The 12,751-nt window shown below is 35.8% G+C and overlaps 1 protein-coding gene across 1 annotated transcript; it reads left to right on the top strand.

The window, feature by feature from the left end:
* The first annotated feature begins 11,092 nt into the window (after positions 1-11,092).
* On the top strand, positions 11,093-12,256 carry LOC148211500 (uncharacterized). The gene has a single exon (XM_088124434.1). The coding sequence runs from the start codon at positions 11,093-11,095 to the stop codon at positions 12,254-12,256; it is 1,164 nt and encodes a 387-aa protein (XP_087980560.1).
* The last annotated feature ends 495 nt before the right edge of the window (positions 12,257-12,751 follow it).

The following is a 12,751-nucleotide window of genomic DNA, read 5'->3' on the forward strand; positions in this document are numbered from 1 at the left end:
AAATTTTCCAGAATTTTTGGTTTGAATTTTTTTGTTTATAAGATTGTTTTTGGGCTATTTTGAGGCTCTTTTTACATAAAAAGTTTACCTATTTGTATCATATAAATTATAGCTTGTTGTTATGATTTTTACATGAAAAATTATATGTTTTTACCAAATTTTAAAGGTTTTCTATAAAGTTTTCAGATCTGATTTTTCTATAAAAATCAATAAATTGTTAATTGTTTTATGGAAAATTCTTGGAAGTTTGATTTTATTAAACAGAAAATTTTTCAGATTTAAAATCCCCAAATTTTCAATTGTTTAGAAGGTTTTTAAGCTAGTTTTATTGAGAAACTTTTTGTAAATTTAGTTCGTATTGATTTATATCGATTCTTGTAATTTTAAAGGTTGTTATGGTGGATTTTAGAGGCGTTTTAACCTAGTTTTGAGATCTGGTTTTGTAGCCCCAAATCCATACTTTCCTAATTATTTTGCATAAAAAAGTGTTTTGAATGGGAAAATTGGGTAGATAAGATTTGGGTTAGTAATTGGTTGAATTTTAAATCCTTGGATAGGATTTAAGAATTGATTTTGGATATTGGTTGTTTCTAGGCCTCTAAGTTGACAACTACCAAGGAAGAAGTTAATTAGATTCGTATGATTTCTGAAAGAGGTAAGTAATTTGTCATATCGCTTCGAAAAAGTATTGTAAGTAATTTACCATATCCCTTCGAAAAGTGTTGTAAGTAATTTTCTATATCTTTTGGAAAAGTATTGTAAGTGATTTGTCATATCTTTTCCAAAACTAAAATGTATTTTGGATTTGATACGACGATTTGAAATTGATATCTTGCATATGAAATTGAAGTTTTATTATGGATTTGAAAACTAATTTGACAATTGATATTATTTTTATTTGCCAAGTATTTGAACTATTCTTATATGATTTGATAAAGTTTTGTTTAGATTTATTTAAAGATTTGGAATTGATATTTTGTTTATTTGTGAAATATTTGAAATCACGTTTTGGATGATTGATAAAGTTTGTTTTAAATTATTTCAATGTTTCGAACTAATTTAATATTGAACGTAAGTATTTGTTTTGCACTTTATTTGAAAGATATTTTGATTGATTTGATAGGGCTATCCGGATATGCCATGATTTTGTTTTGAGGAACATTTTGCTTATTTGGGGTAGTAGCCTAATTTGGAATTGATGGATTGCTGTTCTGGCTTATTTGTGGGAAGACACTTTTGTGGTTTGACATTCCTTGGAATGAAGATTCATGTGTGTGTGCTATTCACTCGCATGACCTCACACTTAAGTAACTTTGTTCTGGTCGATATTATTTCGACAATTCTGTTCTGGTCGATATTATTTCGACAACTCTGTTCTGGTCGATATTATTTCGACAACTCTGTTCTGGCCGATATTAATTTGACAACTCTGATAGAAGCTTCTGATTGATTGGTGTTACCGACGGGTAACCACATATGTTCTGTAGGCTACCCAAATAATGCAACTTCCCACTCTGATTTTGAAAGTATGAATGAACGAAAGATTGTTTTGAATGTTTGAATGCTTTAGTTATTCAAAAGTTTGAAAGTTATACCAAGTGTTTTAGAATGAACTTTGAAAGTTTTGATTGAAAGAAATTTTGTTTTGAAAGATTTGAAATTTGATCGAATGAAAGTTTGTTTTGAATGAATGGAAGTTTGTTTTGAAAGAATGAAAGTTTGTTTTGATTGACTGGAAATTTTATCTTATTTGAAGACTTTGTTTCCAAAAATCTAGTTTATTTTGAAAGTTTTGAAAATTGTATTAAATATTTTTAAAGGACTTTAAAAGTTTTGATTTGTTCGTATTTTTGTTTATGATTGTTTTGAAAGGAAAATGAATTTCAATGTTTGATATGTAAATTACTTATTGAGTAATTTTGTACTCATTTTTTTTTCTGTTTTTCTAAATGTTTTTAGATGAAGGTTCAAGTGACTGCTCAGATAGTGATTGAGGAATAACGTTCTGGCATGAGGAGTTGAAATCTTTAGTATTTCCCATTATTTTTGGCTTATGAGAACTTAGTTAGTTCTGGTAGTTATTTTTCGGCTTTATTATAGTGTAGGGTTTTTTTTTTTTTTTGTTAAAGTTGGACTTGTTCTTATCTTTTGTCATAGTATCGTATTAAATAAAGAAGTCTTTCCGCTAATTTAGTGATTAGTTGTTTACGCTTTCGCATTTTGTCAGAATGACCGTATTGGAAAATACGGGTTGTTACATTATGTCTCCCCTATTTTTCCATATCTGTTAACCCCATTTTCACCATTCTATGTTGTGACTTTTTTTGATCGTCAACATTTCTAAAGTGTGTTCGCTGCTGAGATCATTTACTGTTTGTTTATAATATTTCTTTTACATTCAACACAATCATCGATATTTTCTTGTTTTTACATTGTTTGTATCTGTGAGCATAGTTTAAAATATAATCCAAAGTCCGTGTGGATTCAACCTCGTTTCGTGCTACAATCGACAAATTTCATGTATATTTGCACGTGTTGTCAACACGGTTGTGTAGATGCAACAATTTGCGCTCAACTCGACCATTATGCGTAGAAGTGTATGGGCACGAAAATCTGGATCGTATCCCCAACTGATGGTATAACTGATGGACTTGTTTATATTCTCCTCCATTGTCAGACTGTAATACTTTAATATGGCTACCAGATTGAGTCTTGATCATGGTAGTAAAATGATTAAATGCAGAAAGTGTGTCACTCTTTAACTTCAAAGAATAAATCCATACAAATAGGCTATAGTCATCAAGAAAGTGAACATAGTATCTATAACCATCAGACGATATAACAGACGCAGGTCCCTATAGATCAGTATGCACTAATTAACATAAACGGAGCAGTAGCTCGTGAACTGGACCTAGGGAAAGGTAGAGCATGAGATTTAACATATTTGCCTGCTTCAAAAAAGTTGACATTATCATGAACTTTCACGGGCAGATTACAACTTTTAATTAAACTTCTAAAAACTTGAGACGACGGATGTCCAAAGTCGACGATGCCAAACGTCCTTAGATAGCACAGCATTTATACTACTATATGATTTGGGAAGAGACACATAACAAATAGTTTTATTAGCAGCCAACTCTAGGCCACTGTCAATTGGACTTGAAGTACTCCCAGTGACTACTCCAACTGTATTGCAGCATTAAAGTCCATATCTAGATCCCCTTTCAGCACCACCTCACCCGAACGTATATCCTTTCCAAGACAAGAATCAGCATGAAATTCAAGGTAAACGTTATTGTCTTTAGCGAGTTTGAACATGCTAACTAGATTTTTAGCTATGTTAGGTACGCATAGCACATTTTCAAGCATGATAAACCCATGGTCAGAAACTAAACAGGATTTACCAACATGAGATATTTTTAATTTATCGTCATTACCTATTGTAACTCTTTCCATACCTCTATATTCAGTAGGCTGAACCATACTGTTGTAGTCCGCGGTGACGTGATTCGAAGCACCACTATCCGCATACCAATTCGAGTCTACCACCGTTTCTGGATTGGCCAAAAAATGATTATTATTCTGGGTTGCTGTGAAGGCATAAGATGTACCTTGTCCAGGGTTGTTGTTGTTAACCCCCTGATTAATGTCATCATTGAAGTTTTTACTCTTGTGTATTGTTCCTGTACTTCTTATCAAATCAATAGTAGCATGCTAGTGCTGAATGTCTAGGTTTACCACACGCCTGACAAATTTGTCGACTATTGTTGTTCCACCGTCCTCTACTTCAATTTTGACCACCGACCCGACTGTTGTTGAATGATGGCTGAGAGTTTTGATTTAGGAACATTTGTTTCCACCACTTACGTTTCTACTACTATTAGCCATATTCACAGAAACAGAGTTGTTAAACAACACTGTATTTTTATGAAAATTCTGAAGTTCTAACCTCTTCTCAAATACTAACAATTTGGCTTGCATTTCAGGCCATGAAATGCCTCTTTTTCCTTGGATCGTTGCTACCATCGGATTATACTCTTCATTTAATCCCAACAGAACTTGAGAAATCAAGGATCGAGTGGGTACGGGACGGACCCCTAGCTTGACCCAAATTTTCTGCATGAGATTTCATAACATGCAAAAAATAGTCATTTTAAGAGAACCTTTTCGAGTCTGTTGAGATACCTAACGGATATAATCTTCTTCCGCCTGAGACTTTACTCCAAGGAGTTCTTGTATGGCAGCCCATAAATCACGAGCATTTTCATACCCTATCACCTGTGTTGCAACTTCTGGAGTCATAGAGTTGTACAGCTAGCCAAGAAGTAGCTGGTCGGTAGTTACCCATGACTCATATAGTGGATTGACAACTACTTCCATTGCTATAGACGAACTCGACGGTGCAAATGTGATCGTTTCGCTTGTTTCCATATTCCTAATCGACTGTTGCACAAACATGGGCGAGCATGGTGCTCGCCGGAGAGGTGTTTCTCTAGTTTGTAACTTTGTAATATGGGTAACGCTAGGTTTTTCCACAACAAGTAATTGCTTATATCTAGAAAGTTTCACACTGAAGGTAAGATGTTTGTATTTGTTTCAATGCAGGGGTTCAAAAATAGGACATGTCGCTCTAATACCATCTTAAGGATGAATAAACCACCACTCAACCCAAAAGCGTAAACTGATTAGTTTGCTAAATTTAATTCATTTATGAGTATCTCAACATATATTCTTTTAAAAATGGTTTAATTGTGGAATAGCCTAAAACCTAACCAAACCATTATCAAATTGATTGTAAATTAATGGTAGATTTAAGATCAAGTATAAATTAGGTGGAAATTTAAATTCACCACCTTTGGGTGGAAAACAAGTATTTAACAAGTTAGGATAACTCAGCTGTAATTGACATACATTCCTTCCCTCTTAGTTGGGTATTAGTTTAAATAATTTTTTTTACCAGTATTGGCACAGCAGTATTTTAATTAGGCAAATATATGTATATACTCTTTTAAGGATGGTTTAATTATGGAGTAGCATGAAACCTAACCAACCATTATCAAATTGATTGTAAATTAATGGTAGATTTAAGTTGATGTATAAAATTATTTAAAACATAATTAATTTAGTTGGGTATTGGTATAAAGCATTTTTTATAAGTATTGGCATCAACTCAGCAGGATCTTAATTAACCAAGTACCCTAGCTAGGCTTTTTGCATAATTCATTGAATAGAGGGCAAATATATAGCTTTTGACCTTGAAACAGAATCACTATCTATATAGTCGGCAAACGAAAGCAAGCATTATTAAAGTAACATAAAATAAACTTTATATTATAATACATATTTTTACCCATTATTGAAGCGTCCAGCGTAAAAAAGCCAATTAAGCCATATAGTCTAGGTCAGGAAATCAACCCGGCACAATCGAGCTCACCGAAAAGAATCTGAGCGCACCGGCGATATGGTCGAGTGCTCCTACACATCCCGAACAAAGGATAGCTAGCAAGCATGGTGTTGACGCTTACCCAACTGCTACGCACCTCAAGAGACCACTCAATACACAGGCAAGCCCCCTATCTACAGAATAACGAGAGATAGAGGATGTCGGTGGGCCCGCAACCTCCTAACATGGCATACTTCTCCCCTATGAATGCCCAAGGGAGTGAGGACCCTAATTGCAAGAAGAGCCGAATTTTCCTACACAACTCCTAATGAGAATTCGACACACACTCTTAAGCAGACTCTCGCCCTCAAGATTACTACTTTCTTATTCTTTCTACTCCATACCTATTTGCTCCCTACTTAAATTCTAATTTAAACCTAAGAGTGCATTCGATAGAGCATCACATCGTAGCAAAATTGTAGTGTACGTAGACATGAGGTTTTTGAAGAATAAGACATATGTAACACCTGCATGACACCCCGAAATCGACGTCAACATTATCTATAACAGTGTAGGCTTTTAGTTAATTGATTAAATAAAGGTTAGTAGCCTAAATCTTTTAAGACACTTTTAAAATATTTAACACCATTAAGGGAAGGGCTGATATTATTTATAACCCATTTAACAAGGAAGAAAAAGATTAAACCCACTAATAGAGAAATTTATTACGTACAAAAAGAGAAAGCTAAAGCGTTGGTTTGGAGAGAATAAATACTAATTTAGCATGTTAGTTGATAGCCCTACATATTTGTGGTAGGAATTAAAATGTTCAAGGGGTGGGCAGATAGATTCTCCTCTCCATTTGTTAGGAATACTATAGATATATGCTGGACAATCCGTCTATATACGTTTATAAATTTGATCCTTATAGTTTGAGCTTAGTTTCAATTTGATTATATTATTAAACAATCTCTAGACTATTTTTTAGCCACCCATAAAATTATTTAATACAATCAACTAAATAGAAAAAAACTAACTTATTACTTCACAATAGAAAACATGCCACAACTTGATCAAAATAGGGTAACAGCTTGTAACAATTAGGACAATTTGTGAGGTTTGATGGAATAGATCAAATTCAAAATTTAAAAAATATGAGAACCAAATTGAAACTAAATCTAAAATTATTTAAAAAAATAAAATAAAATAAAACTAGTCAATATTATAGACATCAACCATGTAAGTCGACCCAATTTTTTTCTTTGATAACTTATCTTATGTAAATTAGTCTCATAATTTTCTCCTCTGCTAATAGTATAAATGAGATAAGACATCCATAGGCATGAAATTTTTTGATTGGTGGAAGTTGAGAGAGAGGGAGAGTTAGTGAGGGAGAAATGATAAGAGCCATTGGGGCGGGAGGTCAAGAGATTGAGAGAGAGTAGAAAGAGATAAAAAGGGACAGATAACTAATGACTCGTTTGGTAACGTACCTGTTCTTATTTATCGTTTCCAATTTTGTTAAGAAATCTAAGAATTTTGTCATGAAACAACAAAAATAAGTTTCTTCTCTTTTTGTTTCCATTTTCAATTTGTTCAAAAATATAAATAAAAAGTTTGTTTTATCATACTTGAATTCATGGATGTTGGGACCATGCAATTCATTTCTCTTTTTTAAAATTGAAGAAACAAGAAACATCAGCATTATCAAAGTGATCCTAAATTTTTAGACATTCTACTTCCTTAAAAATGAACGATGCCATACACATAGATACACACAAAAGTTAAATTATATCCTCCTCTCTTTATATTTTTAATTTTGTGTCTATTTAGTCTTATAAATTTAAAAAAAACAAAACAAAAGTTTGATTACGTTTTGTAGACTTAAATTAATCTTTATATTTTTAATTTTGTATCTATTTAACCTTCTAACTTTTTGTTTCTATTTAGTTTTCCAAATTATTAAAAAAAAGGTTTGATTACGCTTTTTAGACTTAAATTATGTTTTATCTTTTGTTCATATTTTGAACTATGGTGGGTGGAATGCAGTTGTGACACTCATTTTCTTGAAATTTGGATCAAGATTAATTAGTTGCATGAATTTAAAAAATTTACTAGTCATATCTCCTAAACATGTAAATCTAAACTTAATTTAGCAGCAATCGAACCTCGATTAAAAAAGTCATGAATTCAAATATTGGGAAGAAAAAAAATAAATCCCACCTTCCTATTTTTATATTGTTTTTTTCATAAAGGTTGGTGTACCTATTTCTAGGGACTCTCGTACACCTATTTTCTTTTTTTCATAAAGTTAGGCCTACCCATTTTGAGGAACTCGAGCTTTTAGGTGGGGAACTACTTTATTAGTAATGAAAACCCATTTATTCAAAAATAAAAAATCCTAAATCGGAGAGAAAAATAGACAGATCAAAATCCAAGGATTTTTTTTATAGTAATATTGTATATTTTAAAAAATATTCTACTTTTGAAAGTATTCCAAAAGATGATATATTTTGAAAAAACAAATATGATAGTTACAAGACAAAAATATGACCTACCATTTGGTGAGATATGACCGAGTTATTTGGCTGACCTACCTTCAATCTATCAAGGTCATCTACCCCCAAGCTCTTAAGTTGACCTATAACCAAGTTCCCTAAGCTCATCTACTGTCAAGCTCACCCATGGTCGAGCTACTAAGCTCATCTATATGAATAACCGACCTTATCATTGTTGGCCTATGGACCAACAGTTCGTAACCGTCCAACCGCCTTGTCGTAACGGCCATAACGAACTTGTCCCTTCACTTCGCCTATAAAAGGACACTCATTCCTCCAACCCAGATATGCAACTCGGTTCAAGAATTACCAACTTGAGCTTGCGCATGGGCTCGCATCTCGCTAGCTTTGCCACGTGGCCAACCTCGTCAACATAGTGATATGGCTGGCCAACTTTTTATTTCGCAGACAAAATCGTGAGTTGAAAGACACGATTTCATCTAAAATTTTAAAGAAATTGCATTCTCAACCAACAATTTTGTCCACTACTAAAATCGGAAAAGAATTGCGTCGCAGAATATGTGTGTGGTAAGATGAGAGAAGAATGGGAAGATTTCTCCATGTGCGATAGAAGAATTCAAAATTGGAGAGACGGCGGAACTTTGAGCACTTTGGTAATGGAATTTTTTTTTAGTACAATGTTGCCCCTTTGCTTAATAACTAAATGATAGAGTGTAAGTCCACGCTGTCACAAGTAATAATATAGAAGTATTTGCACACCGCTTGAATGAGTAATCGGGTTTGGGATAAAAATATGTGAAATTGTAGGGATCACGATTTAAAAACACAAAGAAAACAGAATTTTAAAAGCCAACCCCCTATTGTTTAGCTATAAAAAGATGAATTACACCTAGCAAATGTGTCTGTCGTATTATCACTCATTTTATAAAAACAGGTTCAACTCCTATCTCATACCGCTTTTGGTTTGTTTAGAAGGTTAGGCTAATATTTACCTATGTCTACGAAACACTAGAATTTTTTAAATAAATCAAACTTCAACTTACGTTTCGCGGGTAAAAGAGTATATGTCTGGAATCTTGTTTTAATTCTTATTTCTAAGTAACTTCCTGTTTTACCTTGATGAAATCTGTTTGACTCTAAAATTTTCAGAATTAAATTCAAACATTTTTATTTAACAAGTGACCAACAAGAAAATCAACGGGATAAATTATATCAATCAAGATAATCAAGATCAACATAATACACTGTACTCACTGATAGATATAATTTAAAATGAGATGAACTAAAATATTCGTAGGAGAGTTGAAAAAGTAGTTTAGCTATTCGTAGAAATAAACGAAATGAAATCACAAGATAAAATAACCAAAGGATGCATTTTCATTAAAAATTGGAAAGAAATACAAATTTTGCCAAATTGCATTAAAAATAAACAAATGACAATTAAAAAAAATAATTAAAGAACTAAGCAAAGATTCAATACTCGAGTGAAAACAAAGTTTGATAAGAACTTAGAAAGGAAAAACCAAGAGTGGAACCATGTTGAGATGACTATTGAAAGCTTCAATTTATAGGTTTGGGGATACAACTTGTTGATGAATTGGAAGTTGGTAATCAAGTTTGTTGGAGACATCTTAGGATGTGAGACCAAATCTTGGATCAATTATTTGGTCAAAATAAGTTGTTCGGCACGGTTTGACAATCTAGGCAAAGAATGGGTCTAGGACATTTTGGATGCAAGATTTTAATGTGGCTGGCGCATTTTGATACTAGGCTAGAAATTTGGAAGTGTGTTAAGTCTGAGGGGTGTAAAGTCTAACTATTAAATTCTGTTTTTATCGATTTGTTAAGGGGGTAACCGTACTAATGTTTTAAAAAATGGCCAAACATATCAGATATTGCATAAATGACTGGTCCAACGTATAGATATTGCATAAATGGCTAAGTGGCATTTTTTTTAAAATCTGAAATAATTATTTTGGAGCAATATACCCCTATAATAAATTAAGTATATATGTTTAATTTTAGGGATTTATTTGATATAACGAATCAAAAAAATGGAGCTTAATCCTAGGGAATAACTTTATCTAATAAAACAATCAAATAATAAAAAGTCAAATTTAAACCACTTTAATTTAATTTAAAATTGATACTTTAATCAGATTTTGAAAATCAAATTTCAAAATTATTAAAGATGTATTAGGGTAGATTTTGAAATGGGTAAATTGCATAAACCACCCCTAAAGTATGGTAGTTGTTGCAATTACACCCCTAAACTTTCAATTGTAAAATTTAAACCCTTGAACTTTTATAAGTGAAAAAAAAACCCTTAAAAGTTTGTTTTTAAACGGAAAATGAAGAATGTGCGTAGATTTCACCAATCTTAACAAGGCATGTCCAAAAGTTTGTTTTCCACTTCCGAGGATCGACCAGCTTATGGACGCAACGGTCGGGCACGAGCTGCTCACGTTTATGGACGCCTACTTAGGGTACAACCAAATAAAGATGCACGAGCCAGATCAAGTCCACACGACTTTCATAACCGATCAGGATTTGTATTGTTACAAGGTCATGCCCTTCGGTCTAAAGAAAGCGGGGGCGACATATCAGAGGATGGTAAACAAGATGTTCGCCACCCAGATCGGGCGCAACATGGAAGTCTATGTGGATGATATGCTGGTTAAGAGCAAAAGAGTCCAAATCGAACCTGACCGACTTGACCGAGAACTTCGGGGTACTTAGAAGGTATCAAATGAAGTTAAACCCTGCCAAGTGTGCATTTGGAGTTTCATCCGGCAAGTTCCTTGGATTCATGATGAATAACCGTGGAATTGAGGCCAACCCAGAAAAGATAAAGGTCATTCTCGAGATGTAGGCGCCAATGACCCTTAAGCAGTTACAATGCCTTAATGGGAGAATCGTCGCTCTCAACCGGTTCGTCTCCAGGTCTACCGACAAGTGCATTCCCTTCTTCAAGTTGCTAAGAACGAAGGGGCCATTCGAGTGGACAGGCGAGTGCGAGGCCGCTTTCGAAAAACTCAAGGACTACCTCTCCTCAGCACCATTACTCGCAAAGCCAATGCCAGGAGACAAATTACACTTGTACTTGGCTGTTTCAGAGAACGCGGTCAGCTCAGTCCTGGTTAAGCAAGATGGAACGCGGTAGAGCCTTATCTATTACACGAGCAAAGCCATGACCGAGGCCGAAGCAAGGTATGACCAGATGAAGAAGCTTGCCCTCACCTTGGTCACCTCGGTACGAAGACTAAGACCATACTTCCAAGCTCATACCGTGACTGTGCTCACCAACGTTCCCTTTAAGCAGGTTTTCCATAAGCCAGAAATGTCGGGACGTCTAATTAAGTGGGTCGTAGAGCTAAGCGAATACGACATCCAGTTTGAGCCCCGAACGACTATGAAAGGGCAAGTCGTTGCGGAATTCATATCCGAGCGCACTCCTCTACCAACTCAAACCTCCGCGCCCGACCAGCCGTGGACGGTATATGTAGACGGATCTTCAAATGAGAAAGGGTGCGAAGCAGATGTGCTCCTCTTTGCCCCGGATGGCATGTGTTTTCAGTACGCCCTGCGCTTCAACTTTCGTACTTCGAACAATGAGGCCGAGTACGAGGCCCTGCTGGCCAGACTGCGCATGGCAAGAGGGCTAGGGGCCACCGATCTTCTAATTTTTAATGATTCACAACTAATAGTGAATCAGATTAGGGAAGATTATCTGACAAAAGATCCTCGAATGGGGAAGTATCTGGGAAAGGTCAGGTCGCACCTTGCCTACTTCCAAGCCTATGAAATTAGTCAGATTCTGAGGTCACAAAATTCCAATGCCGACACCTTGGCCAAGTTAGCGTCAGCAGACGAGACCGAACTGGCGAGGTCGGTCCCCGTGGAAATTTTGGATAATTCGTCTATTTTAGAACCAGATGTGATGGCGATCGACTCCCAACCTACGTCATGGATGGATCCGATTAAGAGCTGCCTAGAAGGCAACCTCCCCGTAGACCCGAAGGAAGCCAAAAAAATGGCGAGGAAAGCAACTCGGTACTTGCTCCGAGATGGAGCAATATACCTGCGCGGGTTTTCTTTACCCCTTCTTAAGTGCATCTCCAGAGAAGATGGAAACTATGTCCTCAGAGTAGTACACGAGGGAGTTTGTGGCAATCACTCAAGGGCGAGGTCTTTATCGGCCAAAGTCATTCGCCAAGGTTATTACTGGCCCACAGTCGATCTGGACGCGAAGAAGTTCGTAAAGGCATGTGATAATTGTCAGCGCTTCGCAAGTGTCATCTACCAACCTCCAGAGCTGCTTACTCCGATCTTGGCACCCTGGCCCTTTGCATAATGGGGAGTTAACCTTATAGGACCCTTCCCGTTAGGCAAGGGACAGGCCAAGTACGCAGTCGTTGTAGTAGATTACTTCACCAAGTGGGTCGAGGCCGAAGCACTCTCGACAATTACGGAGGCTAGGGTCACAAGCTTTATCTGGAGAAACGTTGTATGCCGCTTCGGCATACCTGATACCATCGTGACAGACAATGGCAAGCAATTTGACAATGTCAAGTTCAAAGACTTTTGCCGCAAGCTCGGAATTAGTCATCTCTGCTCGTCCCCGGCTCATCCCAAGGCCAACGGACAAGTAGAAGCGATAAACAAGATTATCAAGTGTGGACTTAAGTTACGGCTCGACGCAAGGAAATGACGGTGGGCGGATGAGCTACCTGAAGTACTCTGGTCCTACCGAACTACACCATGAGAGTCAACTCGCGAAACCCCATTCGCTATGGCCTTCGGCTCCGAGGCCATCATGCCTGTCGAGATCGGTATGCCTACCGAAAGG

Source organism: Momordica charantia (genome assembly GCF_013281855.1).
Source record: "Momordica charantia cultivar OHB3-1 chromosome 5 unlocalized genomic scaffold, Mcharantia_2.0 BLBB01000005.1, whole genome shotgun sequence".
Lineage (NCBI taxonomy): Eukaryota > Viridiplantae > Streptophyta > Magnoliopsida > Cucurbitales > Cucurbitaceae > Momordica > Momordica charantia.

What these genes read in the sequence shown, in the direction of transcription:
- LOC148211500 (XM_088124434.1), top strand. Translation starts at nt 11,093, where the DNA reads ATGACCGAGGCCGAAGCAAGGTATGACCAGATGAAGAAGCTTGCCCTC.